The sequence below is a fragment of the Nelumbo lutea genome, chromosome 3 (genome assembly GCF_056320005.1).
Source record: "Nelumbo lutea isolate HS-2025 chromosome 3, American lotus-T2T, whole genome shotgun sequence".
Taxonomy (NCBI): Eukaryota; Viridiplantae; Streptophyta; class Magnoliopsida; order Proteales; family Nelumbonaceae; genus Nelumbo; species Nelumbo lutea.
This window is the reverse complement of record NC_142686.1, coordinates 62,808,242-62,832,892: the sequence shown is the minus strand read 5'-3', so window position 1 is coordinate 62,832,892 and position 24,651 is coordinate 62,808,242. Positions and strand designations below refer to the sequence as shown.

At 37.0% G+C, this 24,651-nt stretch overlaps 1 protein-coding gene across 2 annotated transcripts in view; it reads left to right on the top strand.

The window, feature by feature from the left end:
• The window catches only part of LOC148865301 (vacuolar protein sorting 38-like), a 73,196-nt gene that overhangs the window by 27,834 nt on the left and 20,711 nt on the right, over nucleotides 1-24,651 (top strand). For both annotated transcript variants that reach the window (XM_088981186.1, XM_088981187.1), the window contains 2 exons: nucleotides 21,477-21,616; nucleotides 21,932-22,156. In XM_088981186.1, the coding sequence (XP_088837312.1) occupies nucleotides 21,477-21,616; nucleotides 21,932-22,156 (365 nt within the window). The remainder of the gene's footprint in view (nucleotides 1-21,476; nucleotides 21,617-21,931; nucleotides 22,157-24,651) is intronic.

Here is a 24,651-nt window from a genome sequence, read left to right as displayed (position 1 = left end):
GTCAATTCATTCTTGACACCTCTAAAATTATTCTTGTTATTTTCTCTATTCAGCCGAGAGTGTTGACATGGTATTGGATTGTTCTCTGATCTATCCTCTCTCTCTTTTGAACCTCACTAGAAGCAGTAATCTTGTCGTATCAGGACTGTTTTGATCAACCATTTTCTGTTAAGTCTTCTCTGCACAACCATCAGGAGAAATTTAATTAGACCTCTCTTGGGAGACTTCGGTTCGAGGTCAAACTTCAGATCTGGTATTGCCTAGACCTGATCTATTCTCCTTATAAACAACATCTAATTCGGTGAAGTTTTTGAAGGAGTTCTGATCTTCTTATTCGGGCAGCAATACTGTACAATTTCCTTTTTTGGACAGAAACAACTTTGGACTTCAGGTCTTCTTGGAGCAGAAACACTCTCCAAATTGAAGGGTTCAAACTCTTTTTAACCTTACACTTAGTTTCTGGTTTGGAATCTTCTAAGGGCTGTTTCGATCAGCACAAGATACTTCTTTGTTCTCGGAAGCCTGATATGTTGGTAAACCACAATTTTCTCTCAATCGGATGAATGGATCAACCTATAACACTAGATTTGGTGTCGTCCTAGGGTTTTCTTACTTCCCATTATTTGTTTCAGATTTTAGAATTGACATTTGAGAGATTTTAGATTTGACAGTCCTAAAACTTGCAATTTTTGGACTTCCAACTCGAATCCTTGATTGCTGAAGCTGTTTATGGATATTGCAGTGATTCTTCTTTAGCATGCCACCTCAAAAAATCTCTATATAGTCTAAAACAAGCTCCCAAGCATGGTCTGAACGCTTTTGAGATGTTGTAGTTGCTGTTGGATATAGCTAGAGTTCTTCTGATCACTCTCTCTTTGTTGGCGATGGCCTCAGGGCATTACCATTCTCCTACTATATGTTGATGACATGTTGTTGACTGGGAATGATGCTGAGGGTATTCGTGAATTAAAATTGTTACTTCATAATTCCATTCACATGAAGGACTTGGGCCCTCTCATCTATTTCCTGGGATTGGAAGTTCATCGTAGTGATTGATGGTTTGTTTGTCAGCAGAAATATGCCTCTGACCTTGTATAAACTTCATGGTCTTAATGATGATAAGCATTTTTATACACCTATGGAGCTAAATCTTAAGCTATCTAAATCTGAAGGTCCATTACTTCCCGATGTTGCCTTGTATTGCCAGCTTGATGAAATGTTGTTGACTGGGAATGATGCTGAGGGTATTCATGAATTAAAATTACTTCATAATTCCTTTCACATGAAGGACTTGGGCCCTCTCACCTATTTCCTAGGATTGGAAGTTCATCGTAGTGATTGAGGGTTTGTTTTTCAGTACAAATATGCTTCTGACCTTGTATAAACTTGTTGGTCTTAATGATGAGAAGCATCTTTATACACCTATGGAGCTAAATCTTAAACTATCTAAATTCGAAGGTCCATTACTTTCCAATGTTGCCTTGTATCGCCAACTTGTGGGGTCCCTCATTTATCTCACTATGACTCGGCCTAATATTTCTCATGCTGTTCATGTTAGTCAATTTGTTTCTGCTCCTCATCGGCCTCATATGACTGTTCATCGCATCATTCGATATGTTAGAAGCACACCTTCTCAGGGACTGTTCTTCTCCTCCTCTCCTATTCAGTTGAGAGCATATGCAGATGCAGATTAGGCTGGTTGTCCTGACATTCGTAATTCCACTTCTGGGTGGTGTGCCTTTATGGGTGATTCACTCATCTCTTGGAAGTGTAAGAAACAACAAACAGTCTCCAAGTCTTCCACTAAAGCAGAGTATAGGGCCATGTCTTCTGTTTGCAGTGAGATTGTTTGGTTATGATCTCTCTTTATGGATCTTGGCATTCAACTTCCTACTCCTATTCCTCTCTATGCAGAAATATGAGTGCTATCAAGATTGCATCTAACTCTGTCTTCTATAAGAGAACCAAGCACATTGAGGTGGACTGCCACTTTATCCGAGATCTTTTCACTATTGGTTCTATATCGCTTCCTCATGTAGCCTCGGACATGCAGATTGCCGATTCTTCACCAAAATTATGACTAGAGTTCGACATCTCTTTCTTATAGACAAACTGATGCTTATGTCTAGGCATCAATTTGAGGGGGAGTGTGGAGACTCTGTGACTTGATGTATGTTCAACTATTATTTTTGGCTTGGTTGCTCATTGCTTTTGTTTTTGCTACCATCGTTATTTTTGCTATTAATTAATACTAAGGTAGAAATTCTAAAAAAAATCAGCTTTATGAGCTGAAAACCTCAAGGGATTAGAGATTAATACATTGTAGATTGAATATAGGCTATAGAAACCATTTAACCTGAAATCTCTAGAATCATGGCCTAGTGAAATGATTCTATCACCTAGTTTTCTTATTCTTTAAAGCTATTATCTTCAAGTATTTGGTATCTTTTATCCTCCATATGCCCCTACATAAGAATAATGATAGACACTGACTAGTGGCTTATCAAAAAAGCAAAGGTAGTGAATTATGTTTTTGATTGGAAGATAGATATCTTATCACCATGTTGTTTTTCTTCTTATTTAATAATTTTTTTCTTTTATCTTTATAAAAAAAAAAAAGAAAAATGACCAAGGAGATTCTTTGCCTTCTAGGAATTTCAAGGTATATATATCCTGATGACCTAAAAGTGTACCTCTTGGAGATTCTTCAATCCAACCCTACTTTCTCCATTTTGCGAGCTCTTGGACCTCCTGCATACCATGGTGTGAGAAGATTAAATTTGAGCGAAGCTACCAAGGAAGTCCAGGACTTTCAGGTATAGGAGTGTTATTTATAAACCTAATGGAGAAATGCGTTTGGTATTTAGTGGCCCCATTAGTGACATTGACTATAGGATCTCCAATTTTAAATGTTATAACATGTAATTGTCATGGTTGGAAATCAGCAATCTTTTAGATGGAACCAATTTTGTTTTCTAGGTAAAAGACCAGTAGAAAGTAAGAATAGAGAGAGGAGAGAAGAGAGAAGAAAAAACATTTGGAGTAAAAAAACATTAGCTGGTGGTGCCAACTTCTATATTTATATTAGGACGACATAGATATACAAAAAAGAAAGGAAAAATTACATATGTTCCCCTGTGACACTAACTACAAAATTTTAACAGTTTTAACTCTCCCCCTCAAGTTGGGACATAGATGTCAATCATGCCCAACTTGTCACATAAGTCATTGTGCCGCAAGTGATGTAGGCCCTTTGTAAAAATTTTTGCAAATTGCTCCTTGGAACTAACATACAGAGTGGACACTTCCCCATTAACAAGTTCCTCTCTGATAAAGTGTTTTTCCATCTCAATATGTTTAGTTTTATCATGAAGAATAGGGTTGGCTGTAATGTTGGTGGCAACCTTGTTGTCACAATACAAAGATATGGGTTTATCAACTAGAAAACCCAACTCATGCAGCAAGTTCTTTATTCACATAACCTTAGCTACTCCATAGGACATTGCTTTATACTCGGCTTAAGCACTAGACCTAGTCACTATAGTTTGTTTTTTGCTTCTCCATGTGACTAGGTTTCCTCCCACAATGGTACAATACCCACGTGTGGACTTTCTGTCATCAACTGACCCAACCTAGTCAACATTTGTGTACACTTTAATCTTCAAATGCCCATTCTTCTGGAATAATAAATCAACTCCTAGAAACTTCTGTAGGTACTTGAGGGCTCTCTCAGCTGCTTCTAATTGTGTGGTTTTAGGGGCATGCATGAATTGATTAAGAACACCCACGACATAAGCAATGTTTGGCCGGGTCATCGACAAGTACAAGAGCCTTCCCACAAGTCTCTGGAATTGTTTTACATCTTTGATAGTCTTACCACAACAATCACCCAGTTTGTGGTTTGGATCAATGGGAGAGTTAGTTGGCTTAACCCCTAGTTTTCCTGAATCTTGTAAGAGATCTAGGATGTATTTCCTTTGAGAAATGAAGATCCCTTTTTGTAAGTGGGCCACTTCAATTTTAAGGAAATACCAAGGGTCCTGTATCCTTCACCTCAAACTGAGTGGCTAGAAACTCCTTTAATTTATGGATTTCAACTTTCCAACCACCCGTGGTTACTATGTCATTAACATACACTACAAGGTTGTAGTCTTTATAGCCAATTTTTTGCACTGCTAGATGAAACTTGCTAAACCAAGCTCTTGACAATTGTTTTAGCCCATACAAGGATTTCTTTAGCTTGTACACTTTCTATTCTTTGCCTTGGGCACAAAAGATAGGCGGTTGTACCATTTATGCCTCTTCTTCAAGATCAAGGTTTAAAATGTCGATGTCGATGGAAATGTCGCTTACCAAAATAATAGGACATATGTTGGAAATGTCAAGGGGAAGTATTGTAAAAATTAGAGACATTGTGGAAATATTATGAAATATGTGGAAATACGCAAAGATATTTTGTAAAATGATAAAAGAAGCATTAATACATATTCGTAGACTATTATCTTATTCCCAACCATTATATAAAGCTAAGAAACTAAGATCAATAACAAATTAGTAAATGACTATTTACTGATTTATTATGCATTTTGATGTTTTTACAAGGTTATCTGATATTTTCTTTTCTTATTTTTAGTTCTGATTTATTATAAATTCTAATATATTTATTTCACACTAGTAAATAGAAATACATTTATTCTGATTTTTTAAATATTAAAGTTATAATGTTTTATTATAAATTTAATAAACTGATTCTCCTTTTTGTAGTATTAAGGTTATAATAAATTCTGATTTCTTATAAAACTTAATGAATTTATTATGATTTTTAATACTAAATTTATAATAAATTATGATTTAGCATAAAATATATTAAATTTATTCTGATTTTTTATTATAAATGTAGAATATGGTTTATTATAGAATTTAATAAACATTTAATGATTTTAATAAATATTTTAAAAATACTAACTAGTTAATACTTTATTACTTGAAAAATATTTTATGATTTATATTATAAAGTAATTAATTTATTCTTTTGTTTTTATATTTTGTTAATTATTTTTATAAATATTTTATTTGAAATACGAAATAGAAATTATTAATGGAATAATCTATATTAATATACTGTATTATATTAATACAATATACTAATATATTATATTTTTAATGTACATTAGTCGACATAATAGGAAAAACTGTATTTTTTTTGGTTAGTTGGACCAATTTGGTCGGCATTTCTGTAATATAGGAAATGTCGACCGACATAATGTAATTTTTATATTACCATCCATTCTCTTGTTGGTGAGCCTCAACATTGACATATGTCGAGCGACATTAGTGACATTTGGCAACATTTGAAACCATGTTCAAGATCACCATTAAAGAAGGCATTTTTGATATCTAATTGATGAAGGTCCCAATCAAGATTAGCAACTAGATGGAAAAAGATTTTGATATAATTCATCTTAGCTACTAGAGCAAATGTCTTAGCATAATCTGTTCCATACACTTGAGTAAACCCTTTTGCCACCAGCTAGCCCTTGTACTTTTCCACTGTGTTATCAGCCCTGTGCTTCATTGTGAACACCCACTTACACCCTACCGGTTCCTTACCCTCAAGAAGATCCACTAACTCCCATGTACCATTTTTATGTAAGGCATTGATCTTCTCTTTCATTGCATTTGTCCATTCAGGTACTGAGAGTGTCTCTGCCACATTTTTAGGGATAGGGACACTGTCAATGGAAGAAAGGAAAGCATGAAAAGAAGGTGAAATATTCTCATAAGAAGAAAAATGGGAGATATGATGCTTAGTGGTACAAGATCTAATTCCATTCCTTTGTGCAGTAGGAATGTCAAAGTCATTAGCAATAGAAGGATCAATAGCAATAGAGTCAGAAACATTAATGGGAATAAGAGTACTTGGTTGGATAGGATCTGTCCCCAATGAATATGATGATGTTGGTAGTATAGTTTCAAGTTGCTCTACAGTTCTTGAACTTGGCTGGTCCTTCGATGACAGAGGAAAACATGGAATGGAGGAGGGTTAGGTAGTAAGAACTTGGACCTATTTCTCCTCCTACTCTCCCCCTGAGGAGAAATAGGAAATAAAGAATCACTCTCAAAGAAAGACACATCCATAGAAACATAGTATTTTTGGAAATGGGATCAAAACACTGACAGCCCTTTTGAGAAGAATGGTAGCCCAAGAATACACAGGGAATAGTACGGGGGTCATGCTTACCACGAGTAGGAAACAAGTCTTGAACAAAACAATGATAACCAAACACAATGATAGGGATAGAAAAGAAGGGAACTTTAGGGAATAGGAGCTGATGATGGATCTTGTACTCTAACAAGCGAGATGGCATCCGATTGGTAAAGTAGGCAACACATAACACAACATCCAACTAGAATCGTTTCGGAACATTCACTTATATGAGTAGTCATTAAGCAACTTCCAAGGAATGATAGTTTTTTCTTTCTACAACTTTCTGTTGTGGTGTTTTGGCACAAGAACTACGATGAGTGGATCCATAGGAAGCAAAAAACTCCGTGAGATCATGATGGAAATTCTCTTAAAATTGTTAGATTGAAAAATTTCGATCTCCATCTAAAGTTGAGTAAATATCATGCCTTGGAAATCTTGTACAATTATTGGCACCTCATCTCTGGCCGCATGGGATACACCCATGTATTTTTGGAGTAGTGATCAGTAAGTGTAATAAAGTATTGATAGCCAATCCCAAATGGTAAAGTGATTGGGCCCCAAACATCAGAACAAAGAATATGGAAAGGAAAATCAGATCTAATATTTCTTGAAGCAAAATGGTTTCCACAATATTTGCTCAACTGACAAGTTTGACATGTGAATTCAGACACTAACATTGACTTGAACAACTTTGGAGACAAACTCTAGCAACTCAAATGATAAATTACCCAAATGACTATGCCATAAACAAACTTGATTCTTATTAGACTGATTCTTAGACTCAGTAATCGAAAGACTAGCTTTGTTCTCTAATGTAGAGACCATCCACCATATGGCCTTCTACCGATCATCTTCCTTGATGCCAAATCTCATATCACACAAGAATGAAAGAAGCTTACTGAATAGTTTAACGAAATTGTAATACTACTAACAGAAAACAAGTTTATAGACAGTTTTGGAACATGTAACACATTAAGAAAGGTAACTCCAAAAGGAAGGGAGTTCCTTGACCAGCTATGGTAGAAAAAGAGCCCTCGGCTAGTCTCACCTTGTCCCTGCCAGATAAGAGATAATAGGATTGAAAGCAGTTTGACTTACCAATCATATGGTTCGAGGCTCCAGAATCTATTATCCAAGAGGAGTCTGAGGGATGAGAGGACACATGAAAAGCGGTGGCAGAATTACCATTAATTGATGTAGATGCAAATGAAGCCAAGGGAGGTGGAGCAAAATCCATTTGGTGGATTACCCTACCATACAACTCTAAATGGTCATGAAAAGAATTAATGATATTTTCCTTGGGATTAGTCATGGAAGAGTGGTCTTAGCTCAAGGTAGTGGTAGATGGTTGAGACTCTTGAGAGGCCATGTTTGCTGCATTAAGCTTCTTCTAAACTTGTTGTCCTAGTTTCTTATTCGGATCTGATTTTTTACTCAGCTCTTGGGCCCACTTCGACTTCCCATGAAGATCCCAACATGTATCTAGAGCATGCCTAGACTTCTGACAGTGGGTGCGCCATAACTTATCTTTGTCATCAACTTTCTTTTGGAAGTCACCTCTTAAAGGAATTGTCACCTCCTGTAACTACACTCCCTTTAGCTGCTAAGGCAATTTGCTCCTCCTCAGAATTATTCATCACATTCTGTCTGCTCTCTTCTGACTGTACTAGGGCATACACTTCTTGTATTGAACCCTAATAGAGCGATATGTAGGATTCAGCCCCAAGAGGAAGGCAAAGATTTGTTGTTGGGAAACCAAAGACTTGTAGGCCTTAGCATTTGCATTACATTTCTAGTCTATGTTCTGATAATGGTCTAGTTCTTTCCAAATTGAGGTTAAATCTGAATAGTAAAAAGAGAGACTCCTCTCCCCTTGCTTACAAGTTGAGGATGCAACTTGCAATTGCTCCCAAATCTCATAAGTTGTTTCTACCCACATGAAGGTCCTCCTTACCTATGGCAGCATAGACAATAACAGCCATGACATCACCATGCTGTTTTCCTGGGCCCACCTATCATGTTCTACACCCCCAGACTTCGGTTCTTTGACTTTACCATTAATATAGCCCACTTTTCTCCTTGCAGTTATGTAAAGTTTGATTCCCCTTGGCCATTCTAGGTAATTGAGACTCATGTCAAATCCTCCACTCACTCCACCTTGAGTAGAGGACACACCAGACATACTAAAATCCTCAGAAGACATGATAGGGAAGGTACTTGTTTTCAGTTCAGTCACAGTTCAGTCAAGGTACTTGTTCTCAGTTCAGTCACAGTTCTGTCAAGGTACATGTTCTCAGTTCAGTCACAGTTAAGTTACAATTTGGTACTTGTTCTCACACAGACAGCACTATATGATTATCCCCTTCAGGCCACACACACTACCACACTACTGAACCAATTCCAGAAGCAAAAGAAGATCAATTTCAGGTCTGAACAGTCCATACAAAGAACACTTCATCAAACTTTTGGCCACACGACTACTGTAGTCTCCAACAAACAAGAAGAAAACTGCTGTTACAGCAGTCACAAATCATTCAGACCTACACAGCCCACCTATCTGGGTACAAAAAATGATCACTCTGTTTGCTGAAATAGGGCTGTCGAATGAGAGGTGAAGAAGAAGAAGAAGAAGAAGATATGAGATGGGCGGCAGAATTGTCCTCAGCCAGCCCTAGTCTATTATACATAAGAACATTACATAATGTTAAATAAATAGACAAGAATGCCCCTGATTAGTGATGGGACACCTAGTCAAAATAAACACTAAATAAGATTAGGCCCAGTAACTAAGGCCCAATAACTAATGACTTAAGACCCAACAAAGATAAACATACAAATTAAGACAGCCGAACCAACACTCCCCCTCAAGCTAAGCATGGATGTCAATCATGTTTAGCTTGCCAAGTAAGTCCACGAATTTCACTGTAGCTAGCCCTTTAGTCAGAACATCTGCAACCTGCATCTCGGAGGGAGTATAAGGGATGCAAAGTTCTCCTGAGACAATTATTTCTTTGTCAAAGTGACAGTCTATCTCAATATGTTCCGTTCTATCATGTTGCACTGGGTTATTTGCAATGTTGATGGCAGCCTTGTTGTCATAGTACAACCTGAGAGGACACTCAATCTTTATTCCAAGTTCACCAAGCAGGATCTTAAGCCATAAAAGTTCAGCAACACCATGAGCCATAGCTCAGTATTCGGCCTCTGCACTAGATCTAGCAACCACATTCTGTTTTTTACTCCTCCATGTAACTAAATTTCCTCCAACAAAGGTGTAGTACCCAGAAGTAGACTTCCTGTCCCCAACAGAGCCAACCCAACCTGCATCAGTATATCTTTCAACTTCAATTTTATTGTTTTTCCTGAATAGAATCCCTTTCCCCGGGCGAGTGAGGGACAGGTAAATCAACTTCCCCACCAGCTTTTGGTATCTTTCCTTATCAAGGTAGTCCTCTCCTACTGACTCCTGTAGACCATGATTTTGTTCTATTGGAGTATTTGCTGGCCTACACCCCATCATGCCTGTCTCTTGAAGAAGATCAAGGATGTATTTCCGCTGACATATATAGATGCCCTCTTTGGATCTTGCAACTTCAATCCCAAGAAAGTATCTCAGTTGGCCCAGGTCTTTGATATCAAATTCAGCAACCAAGACCTCCTTTAGTCTTTTAATCTCTTCCTAATCATCCCCTGTAATTACCATATCATCCACATAGACAATAAGTGCTGTAAGTTTGCCATTTCTCTTCCTTACGAATAGGGTATGATCTGCCCCACTTTGAGTGTAACCCCCTTTCTTCATGGCCCCACATAGCTTCTCAAACAAAGCTCGAGGGGACTGCTTAAGGCCGTATAGGGCTTTTCTCAGTCTACATACCTTCTTGCCAAAACCATAACCTGGTGGAGGATCCATGAACACCTCTTCATGCAGGTTGCCATTCAAGAAAGCATTCTTCACGTCCAACTGATGTAGCTCCCATGAGAAATTTGCAGCTAATGATAATAGAACTCGGATTGTGTTGAGTTTTGCCACCGGAGCAAAGGTTTCTTTGTAGTCAATTCCTTCTTTTTGAGTAAACCCTTTTGCTATCAGTCTAGCCTTGTACCTCTCAATGGACCCGTCCTCCCTATGCTTCACAATGAACACCCACTTGCATCCAATAATGCCTTTCCCTTCTGGTAGATCCACTAATTCCCAAGTCCTTGCTTTCATTAAGGCCTTCATTTCTTCGTCCATAGCCTCTTTCCATTTTGGGTCAGATACTGCCTCAGAATACCTGGTAGGAACATGCACAGAAGAGAGAATAGAGACAAAAGAATAATGATGAGACAAATGTGAGTAAGACACAAAATCAGCAATGGGATGTCTGATAGTACAAGAACGAGTAGACTTACGAAGGGCAATAGGAAGATCCAAGTCAGAAGAACTGATAGGATTACCTTGAGTTTCTGAGACAGGTTGATCCGAGTCCAATTGGTTGCTGTCATGAGTTAGAGGGCCCTTCTTCCTTCTGTTGTAGGTGATTCTGATATCTCTTTACAGCCTGCTGGAGTCTTCAGTAATATTTGCAACATCACTAGTAGTAGCTGGTACAATGGGAGCCTCACTAGATTCACCCGGGATACCACAACTAGGTGGATCAGGAGGAGAAGATGGAAGGCCTGAGGTAGAGAGAGGTACAAAGAATGGGGGAATAGAAGAATCCTCTTCCATCCCACTAGTCTCCCCTTGAAGAGGATTCTGGGAAGAATGAAAATAGGATTGAGACTCAAAGAATATCACATCCTTTGTGACATACTTTTTCTTGGTGATTGGATCATAACACTTGTATCCCTTCTGAGTAGGGGAGTACCCCAAAAAGATTCCCTTTGTAGCCCTAGGATCCAATTTGGTCTTCTTTGGATCCTTGACATGTATAAAGCGTACACAACCAAAGACTCTCGGTAGAAGAGAAAAGTCAGGAAGATGAGGGCAAAGAACAGAGAAAGAAGTTTTCATCCCCAATACCTTGGATGGCATTCGATTTATCAGATATGATGCAGTAAGGATTGCTTGAGACCAATAGTTTTTTGGAACTTTGTGCTGAAATAGAAAGGCTCGAGCAGTCTCCAATAGTTGCCTATTCTTGCGCTCAGCAATCCCATTCTGTTGGGGGGTACTAGCACAAGATGACTGATGAATCATTCTAGCATCCTCCATAAACAGATTCAAAGACCTTTCAAAGTATTCTATAGCATTATCTGACCTGAATTGTTTGATCGTCGTGCCAAATTGTGTTTCAATCATTTTGCAAAATGTCATGGTTACCCGCGACACTTCTTTTCGTGCTTTTAATAAGTAGATCCATGTGCATCGAGAATAGTGATCAATAAAACTGATAAAGTATCGAAAGCCATCAACAGAAATAATGGGAGAGGGGCCCCAAACATCAGAGTGGACTAAGTCAAAAGAAGCTCGAATTTCATTACTCGAAGTTGAATAAACAGTTCTACGTTGCTTTGATAGTTGACAAACTTCACAAACCAACTCTTGACTTGAAACACCTTTGAATAATTCTAGAAACAACACTTCCAATGATGAAAACGGTAAATGACCTAGCCTAGCATGCCACAGATGTAACCTAGCTATTGACTCCACATTGGACTGACTACTAGTAGCAGATGTTTGCAAGGCCGAACTGATGTCTGCATCAAGGTAGTAGAGACCTCCACACTCATGACCGCTCCCAATCGTTCTCTTCGTCAATCTGTCCTGAAAGACACAATGAGTAGGAAAAAATGTTATGCTACAATTCAAATTTTTGGTAAGCTTTGAAATAGATAAGAGATTTGAAGAAAGATTGGGAACATGCAAGACAAATTTGAGTGAGAGGTCCTTGCTTAGGTCAACCACTCCTTTCCCAGAGATGGTAGAGAGAGAACCATCAGCAACCCTCATTTTATCTTGGCCAGACATTAAATGATAGGAAGAAAATAGAGAAGACATGTGTGTCATGTGGTCAGTTGCACCAGAATCAATAATCCAAGAGGCAGGATCAATAGTACTAGTTGCACTAAAGGCAGAGACAATACCTGATCTGGCAAGGGAGGAGGATGGAAGAGAATTGGTCCATAGACGGGCTAGGGCCCGGCTAAGTACCTCTACCTCATCGGCAGTAAAACCCAAGGACCCGGTTCCAGGGGAATAAGTAGTCTGTCCCATGGAAGGGGAAGTAACTGTGGATGAGTGTTTTGAACCATCATCACTTTGATCCGTAGCCAGATTCACACTTGCAGATTGACCCTTCTGATGCTTCTTATCTTTCCTCAATGCAACTAGCTTCAGATGTGGATGGAGAACCCAACAAGTTTCTTTCACATGCCTTTCCCCTCCACAGTGGGTGCACTTCAGATGTCTCTTGTCAGAGTGCCTGTTTCCCCTTTGATTTGTAGAGATTAGGGCCGAATATTCCACAGACTGTTCAGCTAGTTTTGTTTTGAGTATCAACCTACATCTCTTTTCTTCTCACCTCTTCATTCCTCACGAGGTAGTAAACATGATGTAAGTCTGGCATTTCATCCCTTCCCAGAATTTGGGACCTTATGCTCTCATATATAGAATCTAGGCCAGCTAGAAACTTAAATGCTCTACCCTCTTCAACTTGTTTGTCATGCTTTTCCTTGTCTCTGGCATTTTCCCAATCAATAATAAGGTGGTGATCTAACTCTTCCCATAGTCCTTCTAGTGTAGCAAAATATGTTGCAACACTCATATCTCCTTGCCTCAAGGCAGCGATGTCTTGATTCAGTCTGTAAATTCTGGCATTATTCTTTTTCTGCCCATAGGTTTTAGAAACTTTTTCCCATATCTTGGCAGTCGTGGAGAAATGTTGAACAGTCCTAGCTACTCTTGGAGTCATTGAGGCAAGTAGCCAGGACATAATTGTAACATTCTCCTTGCGCCAAGCTCAATATTCAGCACTCCCCACTTCAGGTTCTTTCTTCTGCCCATCCAAGTAACCAGTGAGTTCCCGGGATGTGATGAAAAGCTTGGCTGAGACAGACCATTCTCTGAAGTTGTACTCATCCAACAACACACTTGTGATCTGTAGGCTGTGCAGATTTGGATTCTCCAAATTAGGAGACCTCCCACAAGCCCTAACATCTCTAGAAGACACTTCCCCGGATATGGAAGACATCTTCACTTACTCGTAAATGTCAAGACTGTAAACGCAATATATAGTGAACTGTTTCACACTTACAGAACTTGCTGCACTGTAAACTCAGTCCTGAGAACCTGACATAGAGCTGAAACACCGAGTACTACACTGCACACTGTGCCCTAATTACTGCTGTCACAGATTATAATCTGTTGTGCTACCTTCTGCTGTGTTCTAATCACTGTTGCCGCAGCCTGCAACTTGCTGTGTTGGCTTCTACTGTGTGCTAAGCACTGCTACGCAGGTTATAACCTCACCCACGAACAGTTCTAGGACTGCTGAGATTAGTCCTTCCGCCTAGATCTGTTCTACACAGATCTATTTTAGCCGAATGGCTACAGTCTGCTGTACTGCGTCTATTAGGGCATCAGCCTCTGGGTCTAACTCCCCTTGGGCCCTACAACCAAGGGAAACCCTAGATGTACGTCCAGCTGTGTTCTACGACCAACCCTAGGGTTTCTTTGCAGCAACAAAAAAAAAAGTGAGAGAGTTAACTGCGAGTAGAAGAAGAGGCGGCTGCTGTAACCAGTCGAAAGATTAGTGCTCTGATACCATGTTTGCTGAAATAGGGCTGTCGATTGAGAGGAGAAGAAGAAGAAGAAGAAGATATGAGATGGGCGGCAGAATTGTCCTCAGCGAGCCCTAATCTATTATATATAAGAACATTACATAATGTTACATAAATAGACAAAAATGCCCCTGATTAGTGATGTGACACCTAATCAAAATAAACACTAAATAAGATTAGGCCCAATAACTAAGGCCCAATAACTAATGACTTAAGACCCAACAAAGATAAACATACAAATTAAGACAGCCGAACCAACACACTTGATCCACACAAACTGAGAAAACACACCTTTGCAGCAGCCACAGGTCATCTAACCTACATAACCCACTTACCTGGGTACAAAAGGATCACTTGATCCACAAAAAATTGAGAAAAAACACCCTCATGGCATCTAACTTCCCTTTCCTTGGTGATTTCTTGGCACAACCAAGAGGAAAGGGAAGAACTGCACAGGAACTCTTTTCAGGTCAACCCGATGCACCCTTTCTTAGATTTGATACACAAGAAAAAGAAAAAACTGAGAAATCTGAGAGAAATCTTGATTGTATGCTTCTAATTCCAGATCTGCCGCTCTGATACCATGTTTTCTTGGTAAAAGACCAGTAGAAAGTCAGAACAGAGAGAAGAGAGAAGAGAGAAGAGAGATGAGATTTGTAGTCAAAAAACATTGGCTGGCAGTGCCAGCTTCTATATTTATATTAGGGCGACCCAAATATAAAAAAAAAGAAAGAAAAAATTACATATGTGCCCCTGTGGTACTAAACTGCAGATTATTAACAGTTTTAACAAATTTGTTGGAAGAGGTGCTTAATGTTTTGCTCACTTAGTGAAATCACGGAATTCTTGGATGCCATAACTTCTGATATCATATTGATTCCAAGAAAACTCAATGAGGTGGAGGGTGGTTGGCTAGAGTTGGTGAAAAGGGTCCATTTTTAGTGACAACCCTTTACCTGGTTTTTTTCTTTTGTTTTGGTGGAGGGCTGATTTGCACATTTTTGCACATCAATGTACATTCCTTTGTATAAAAATCTTTTTGCAACACAGGTATCTTTACCTTTCCTAAAATAAAAAGAAGAAAAATTAAAGGATAGAGAAACCGCCCTTGAGATACCTGCTTCATTTTTTCTGGTCTTCAACATACTCGATGATGATAACATTTGAATGTGGGCTAAATGGTCAACTAGAACCCTTATTTGGAAATTATAAGACACAATTCCACTTCTAAATCATCTCAATCCTCTTTCTGACCCTAAATGATTTTCAGAAAACAATATTGCAGATTTTCTTTTCTAGGGCATAAAACCCTACTTGTGTCACATCTTTTTCATTGAGCCTGGTATCTAAAGAAAGTTAATGACATCTGATTATTTGATTTATTCGAGATTTTATAAATTTGTCTAGTTTGCAGGTATCTTATTTCAGATTTAAATATTTGAATTGTGCTTCTTTCTTTTTCAATGAATACCCCTTTTAGCTGTCTAGTCCAATGACTTTTCAGCATGTTACAATGTTCTGGGAATTGGAAAAGAAATATCCTTTGAACAAAGAAAGCTTTGGAGGGGAGGTCTGAATGCTGAAAATTGTTAGGGTCATTGTTGGGTTGGGGATCTTAGTGGGGTTTGTGGGTTTTAAAGTATCTTGGTTTTTGGTAGTGAGTATTGTTGTGTTGAAAAATTTGGTGAAGAAAAATCTGTATTAAAAGGGTTTGGAGAGTTTTGGGTAGGCGTGCAACACGGGCAGGTTGGGTCGAGTTGAGGGTCAACCCAGGCCTAACCCAAGGTGAAACCCATGTTTATCAACCCAAGACCAACCTGAACTTAACCCAACACAACTGGGCAGAGCTTAGTCAAGCTAGGGTGGGATGGTTGATTTGTAAGAATTTATGAATATGCTTTTGTAAAGTCATCTTTTATTGGGCTTTATGGTCCGATTTAGGAGAAGAATTGATTGGAAAATATATACAAATTTCATTTACAAATATTCATATACATACCAGCCTACAACCCAAATATGTAAATTGGACATGAAGAAATCCTATAATATGGTGGATTGGTCCTTCCTCTTATGTTTGTTGGAGAAAATTGGTCTAGGAGAGATGGGGAAAGTGGATCAAAAGTTGTATTAGTTTGGCGTATTACTCAATATTAATCAATGGAGTGGCTAAGGATTTCTTCCCAGCAAAAAGAAGAATAAGGCAAGGAGATCCTCTCTCTCCCTTCTTGTTTACAATTATGGCTGAGGTTCTAAGTAGTCAAATCGTCAAGGTTGGTCAAGAAGGTCTTATCAAAGTTTGGAGGGTTAGGAGATTTGAGGTGGTAATAACTCACTTGGAATTTGCAGATGATATTATCATTTTTTGTGAGGGATGTTGGTGATTTCAGCTTGAGGAATTTGCAAGCTTTAATGGAAGAGTTTTAAAGGATCTCAAAGTTCAATTTAAATTGGGGAAAGAGTTGTGTGGCGGGAGTTAATATGGAAGAGGATGAAATCCAATTAGTGGCACAAAAACTAGGTTGTGAGGTAAAAAGTTGGCCACTAGAGTACCTTGGTTTGCCTTTGGATGGTAATAAAAAATATGAAGGCTTTTGGAAACCAATTGTAGAGAGAAATCGAAAATATGAGGGCTTTTGGAAACCTTGTAGAGTGATTCACTAAGAAGTTAGACATGTGGAAGAGAAACTACATCTCAATGGGGGGAAAGATTATGTTGATTAAGTCCACCTTAGCAAACTTGCCCACTTACTTTCTATCCACCTTTAGGATCCCGAAAAAATTAGTTAGATAGCTAGAGAAGATAATGAAGGATTTCTTATGGGAGACAGGAGAGAAAAAAAGACCATATATATATATAATAAAATAGGATGGTCCATGTTAGCTTGTCTCTCTTTTGAGAGAAGTTATTTATCTATTTTCTCCATTTTTTACATTTTTTTATTTTCCTTTGTTTTAAAAATATAAAAAAGTAATCATATTTTGATTAGATCAATAAAATTGTACACTAATAGAGAGAGAGAGAGACTTTTGGGTTTTCCAAGACCTCTTATTTTAATGCATGTTATTATAGGTTGAGGTTAAGCAATCAAACATAAAACAACAAAAATAAAAATATTATTTTAAAAATCCACTAAACTTTCACTTAAAACTAATAAATATTAACAAAACTTAATAAAAATTAAGAACATTTCAGTTCCACTTAAAAATCAAACTTAATAAACACTAATAAAAATAAGAAATTTAAATACAAAAAATATTAATTGATAGTTTTAATAATATTATGATTTAAACATGGGTTTGATATATTGCAAATAGAACCTATTTTCTAATGTTGTATTATGTTTTGTTTATTCTTTTTATTTTATTGATAACTTTGTATAAACGCATTTTTAATAAATTAATTAATAATATTGTTAAAATCAAGGTTTTTAAAACCAGATCGTATAGGGAACCGTTCTGGGGACCAAACCCCAAGTCGAACGGTTTGACCTTCCAGTCCAATCGTTGTCTGGGTTGACGGTTCGGTCACCCGGGGTAGCGGTTCACTGACCAAATCAACGGTATTTAGTCAAAAAGCGGCTTTGGGGTGAAACAAAACTGTTCAGCTGACTGGTTCCTATTTTTTCTGGTTTTGAAAACACTAATTAAGATTAATAATTTATATGAGTTGAAACCTTTATTGTGCATAGTGCCCAAGAGACTTACATAAAATAAAGGACCCATTAAAAATGATATAAAATGAAAAATAATGAAAATTTAAAATGTAGAACCCATTTTATCACTCAAACAAAAAAGACAAGCTAAACAGGTCTGTGTTGACCCATTTTCGAAAATGGTTCCAGTTCATCTAGAAACCCCATAGCGTGTGATACAAGACATACAAAAAAAATAATTGTAATCTAGATAATTAATATATAAAATAATAAATACTAATATAATAATAATATAAAATTTGAAACCTAATAACTATAATTAATAAAAATTACTAAAATTTAGCAAGTTTTTACTAACAACTATTAAAAGTTAAGAAATTAATAAAAATTAGTAGTTCATAAATTAAAAAATTAAAATACAATTTAATTATATTTAAATATAACTAATATTAGTAGGGTAATTAAAATTAATAATAAATAATAAAATAGACCATTTGCATTCCATTTATAACTTTGCCCAACCTTGGGCTCAAGCAAATATTTTCTTCTAAGCCGGGTCTAGCTCAGATCTATACCAAGCTCACACATAATACGGGCAGTAGGACTATAAATTTTAGCAGCTTTTATCTAGCAACTATTAAAAGCTAAGAAATTAATAAAAATTAGTATTGATGGGATAATTAAAATTATTAATAAAATGTAACAAATCATTTATAACTTAGCGTAATCTTGTTAAATCTATAAATTCATGCTCAAGCAACTATTTTCTTTTGAGTTAGGTCTAGCTCAAATATGCACCAAGCCCATATATAATGTGGGTAGTAGGTTTGTAAACGATATTCAAATCAAATCCTGTTAAATCCACTTCAACATCCAATTATGAAATTTCTAGATCTGCATACACATTTGGTTATTATTATGTTGGATTTTGAATTTTAAACTATTAATGCATATATGTATAATTACACATAATATCTGTGTATACATTAATTATACTACATATACAAAATAATAATTTTTTATTAGGCGTGGATTTTAATCAAATTGGATGGGATTAAATCCACATTATTAACTAGATGCAAGTTCTAGAATCCAAATCTAGGATGATCGGATTCGAAGTCTAATTGGGTGTTGAACTTTCAAAGTTTAATGACGGCCCTAGTAGATAGGGTCCAAGCTAAGCAAACCCCTAATAAGCTCAACTTGGAAGTTATATGCATATATGGTAAACATTATTATATAATATTTAGATAACAAATTTTATATTAATATATATGGAAATGTTATATATTTTTATACTATACTAGAATTAAATAAAAAATTTAATTTGCAAAAGAAACATAGTTTTATAATTAACATGGGCAAAGCTTGTAGGCCCAGACAAATATTATTACACTTAAGTGTGGGTTGGGCTAGGCCAAGAAACCTTAAAAACTGCTAATACACTATCAAAATTTTCATTGCGCTACACAATAGGGGTTGTCCATCCTCCATAGCTCTTTTGGCTCCAATATTATCTAAAAATAGTTAATAAAACCTAAGAAATAATGCATGCATGGGTTGCACTCGGTTTGGTTCAGTCCAATTAGGAAAGTTCAGTGTTTTAAAAAGACAAGGTGCAAGGCGAGGCACATGCCTTTTTGATGCAAGGTGCAAAAATAAAAAAATGCTAAAAAATAAAGAAAAATGTTAGAAAATTCAAAAAAATGCCAAAAAAATTCAAAAAAAAAAAATATTAAACATAATATTAATAAAAAATATAAACTAAAATTTTAAAATAATGTTTTAAAAAACCTATTATCTAAAATTAAAATACATAAACATAAGATGTAAAGCATATTCAAATGAGAATTTAAAAATAAAGTCAAACATATAAAACATTTTTAAGCATGTAAAACCTCTAATTTCTTTTTTCACCCAATTGCAGTACTTCACATAGCTAAAATAATGATTTTATAGTTTTAATTGCTTTTTAAGAAGACATTTTATTAGGATGAATGAATGAACAACATTACCAAATTGGGGGTTCTTAGAGCTTCGGTGAGCGAGCGAAGAACCCCCAGTGAGGAAGATAGATTGTGGTGGTTTAATGAAGAGAAATACAACTCTACTAGGGAAATGGTTGTGGTGGTTTCCCCGTGAGGAAGATAGATTGTGGCACAGGGTCATTGAAAGCATTCATGATGCAGTAGATAATGACTGTGATGCAAAAGTAGCAGCTAATGCAGCTTCAAATTTCCCCTGGAAACAAATCTCTGAAATCTTGCCTTTATTTATTAATTTCATCTATCTTGATGTTGGGTGTGGGAATAAGATTTTAATCTGGAAAACCTTTGTCTTGGGGACCAACCACTTTGCTTGCAATTCCCTAATCTTTACTCTCTATCAAACCTAAAGGCGTTAACAGATGAACTGTAGCTAGGGTCGCTGCACTCTCAGAAACTGAGATCAATTGGGACTTAGGGTTCAGAAGGGGCTTAAGAGACAATGGGTGTGATTCTCTCCTTGTCCTTTTTTCAAATATGGAAGTGGTTTACCTGGATCAAAATGGCCTTGATAAAAGAATTTGGCATCCAACTTCCGCTGGCTTGTTTTCTCGTGTTTCTTTCTTTAACGTGCTTGCTTAATTGGACTCAGTGGGGGTAAATCTCCTTGTGAGAGAAATTTGGTGCAAACCATTTCCTCCTAAAGTAGAAGCTCTTTTTTGGGAAATGTTCTTAGGGAAGGAAAATACCTGTGACATGCTACAGAAAAGAAGACCAAATATTTGCCTCTCCCCACGTGTGTTCTTTGCAAGGCTTGTGGTGAAACCCTTTCCCACTTACTTTTCTTTTTCTCATTTGTTTCTTATATTTGGGACTATTTCTGTTCTCTCTTTGGTTGCATATGGGCTCCCCCACAAGGCGAAGTGAGCCTTTTCAACCCAAATTTCCTGAGGCAACAAAAGAAAAGGGGAAGATGTATGCGGAAGGTAGTACTTGTAGCCTTGGTTTGATCTATTTGGGAGGAAAGAAATCAGAGGGTCTTCAATGAGAAAAATAAATCCTTAGAGGAGGTGATTGAAGCCATTAAAATCAGATCAGTATATTGGGTTAAAACCTTGGAACTTTCCATGAAATTGGAGAGAAGTGGCACTCTCAGAACCACATAGAGAAAATATAAGAATGGAGTGGAAACCCCCAAGTTTAATTTGGAAATCCAGGAAGAGTAGGAAAAGGGGGAGTTTTCAAAACCATCAAGGAGTAGTGATGGCCTTATTCTCAGGATCAATCGGTTTTGGTGACTCAATTCAGGTTGGATCAAAAGCACTGTTTCAAGGACTGAAATTTGCTGAACAATTAGGGGCAAGAAAATTGGAAATTGAAGGAGACTCCCTTCTGGTCATAACATGAGCAAAACAAATTGAGTCAGCACCCTGGAAACTCAGATTCATTTTCAGACAGATTGACCAACTTTCAAAGAAATATAACTCTATTAAAGATGGGTTAAAAGGGAAGAAAATGGGTTGGCCGATGTGTTAGCCAAGCAGGGAACTAATAGACCATCCTTATTTTGGGCATTGTAGTGACCTAGTATTTATGGGGTCCATATACCTGTAACTTATTTTCAAATATTTAATTTAATAAATGAATTTCTTTGCACATAAAAAAAAATAATGGAAAAGCTTGGATTGAGCCCTGTTAAGTTGCACTCCTAGTTTTTGGGGTGTGGGTCTTGGTCTTTGAAATTTTGTGGGTGATATCTTGTCACCTAGTTGCATTTTCTTTTTCTTTAATTAATTTTTTTCTTTTTTATTTATTAGCAAAAAATTATTTGAAGATAAATACTGATAAATATTTATTTTGCAGGGAATTCCTCAAAACCTCTTGATCCAAGATCCTTGACCATTTTGGGTCTGGAACATACTTCACATTCTTTGAAGATGATGAAATTTTTCAGTAAGGAAGAGGTTAAGAAATCTGCAAGTTCTTTGGGATATGTTGCACATGTGAGTATAGATATGTTCCTTGACATGAAATAATCCAATTGCAAATTCTTCTTGCTAGTTGTTCTTTTTGTTTTTTTCTCTCTCAAACTATTCTCATTTTCTATAGATCAATGCCAAACATTTTTTTTCTATTTTTTTTTCTTTTTTGGTATATTGTATCGAGAATGTAGTTATTACATTTAATTTTCTAGTTAATATGATATATATGAATTAACAATAAAAAATGATATGTACGAGTGGTAGAATTTCTTTTGATTCACCAATGAAATTTGGAATTTTGTGCTGGAGTAATTTGTTAGTTTGGTTGCCTTGCAGGCAGTTTCACTTATTGCTTCTTACTTAGATGTTCGTTTGCGATACCCTCTTCGCTTTGGAGGTTCATACTCATGTATCATAGACAATGCACCTTCAATTGATCCAGTGTCCGATTCAACGTCAAATTTATTACCTTCCGCAGATTATAAGCCTACAGAATTTCCTCTCTTCCTAGAAGGCCAAGATACGACTAGAGCAGCTTATGCTATATTCTTGTTGAACAAGGTGTGCTTGCCTTTTCTGCTTTGTTATCTCTTTCTTCTAGGCATATTAGAAGTGGTTGCCACCTCATCTAGATATTGTTATGCACTCTTTGGATTTTCTTTGCTGTCATGGATTAGAAAAGTAAAATTGGTTAAAAAAACTTGGTAGTGTGGGAACCATAGTAGATAAATCTAGAGTGCACCATTGATAAATAGAGGTACATGTTCATAGATGGATTTAGGCTTCATGCTTGATAAATAGATTTGGATGTTCTTATAATTTTTGGCCGACTTGTGGAAGCTGTTTTAGCATGCTAGAATGTGTTGGATCTGTGAATAGGGAACAGATGTTTTGGACTCAATTTTAAAGAAAATTTCTATGAGGATAGGTGGATGGTTCACCAATCTTTGGGTCTGTATATAAGCTTTGTATATACTTTTTGATGCTCTTTTAATAAAATCAGTTATCTATCAAAAAGAATCATTTTATCCTTTGTGGTATTCTGGATGTGATTTTATCCCTTAACTACCATAGAGCATGTGCACTGCTAAAAAGATCCATTTTTTGTTGGTTAGCTTGGTGGCATTATTTGGAGGCTATGGCTATTAATGCATTTCCTTGGGGAGGCATGTATTAGTACCGAGCTTGAATGTCTCATCCCAGTGGATGTATTGATCTCCTAATGATACTTTTTTTTTCATAGTAAAGAAAAAGAATCACTAAAAGAAGATCAGCATTAGGTTAAAAGGAATCAACCACTAAGGATAAGAATAACAACAATCACTCTGATTGCTTCTGACGAAGGGTAACCACCACCATAACCAATCCCAAATACATACAATCAAACTACATACAATAGACTCAAATTGCAAATTTGGACCAGCAAAGGGACCACTACTTGTAGAGATTGACACCTTGGCCTCTCTCTGATCAAGAACCATACCCACACTTCAAGCAACCAAAACCACCAACAACATATAAAAATAAACTTTCTCATTTGGCCCTATTATCCCATTCTTCTCACCATAAAATCTTCCAAGACAAACCTTCTCCCCTATAACTCCACCTCTTTTTCTCCTCTTTGCTAATCCTCCATACCCAATGTGAATACCATCCTTGCCTCTCCTTCTGTCCTTCCCAAATACATGTTAGAAGATCTTTGTCTATTGAGTCTCTTGGCAATAAATCCGATTGAAATATGAGGAAGTAGAGAAGAGAAGAAGAAAAGGTTTGGAGCAATGGAACAGTACTGGCGGCACCAGCTTCTATTATATTATATAGGGTGGCAGAAATAAGAAGGGAAAAGACTCTTGTGCCCCTGCTGTAAGTGAGTACAATAACAGAAAATAAATAAAAGGCTTTAACTAGCCAAACACACCCTAACACAAATAACTAAATTATTTCAACACTCCCCCTCAAGTTGGAGCATAGATGTCAATCATGCCCAACTTGTCATACAAATCATTGTGCCACATATGATGTAGACCTTTGGTGAAGATATCTGCAAGTTGATCTTCTAAGCTGACATATGGAGTACACACTTCTCCATTTACAAGTTTCTCTCTAATAAAATGCTTGTCCACTTCAATGTGTTTCGTCCTATCATGCAGGACTAGATTAGCAGCAATATTGATGGCAGCTTTATTGTCACAGTAGAGTGACATAGGGTTGCTCACTGCAAAACCCAGTTCACCTAACAGATTTCTTATCCACATGATTTCAGCAAGCCCATGAGACACCACTCTATATTCTGCTTCAACACTAGATCTAGCCACCACACTTTGTTTTTTACTTCTCCATGTAACCAGATTTCCTCCTACAAAGGCACAATACCCACTGGTAGACTTTCGGTCATCAACTGCTCCTGCCTAATCACAACATCAGTATGTACTTCTATCTTTAAGTGTTCATGTTTCTGGAACAACAAACCGGCTCCAGGAAACTTCTTGAGGTATCTAAGGATCCTCTCTGCAGCTTCAAAGTGACTTGCCCTAGGATTGTGCATGAACTGACTAAGGACACCCCCTACATAAGCAATATCAAGCCTGGTCATAGACAAATACAAGAGTCTCCCTACGAGTCTCTGGAACTTCTTCACATCTTTCAAAACTCTCCCTAACTGTCTCCCAGCCGATGATTAGATTCAATTGGTGAGTCAATTTGTTTTACCCCCAACTTGCCTATATCTTCTAGTAGATCTAGTACATATTTCCATTGGGAAATAAAGATGCCCTTGTGAGAGCGGGCAACTTCAATTCCACGGAGATAACGTAAGGGGCCTAGATCTTTCACTTCAAATTGAGTGGCTAAGAATTTTTTTAGTCTCCGTATTTCAGCCTCCCAATCTCCTGTGATCACTATGTCATCCACATACACAATTAGAGCTGCAATTTTCCCTTCACCTTTTTTCACAAATAGAGTGTGATCTGATTGACATTGTTTGAACCCCATCTGTTGAAATGCTAAGTGGAACTTGCTAAACCAAGCCTGAGGTGATTGTTTCAACCCATATAAAG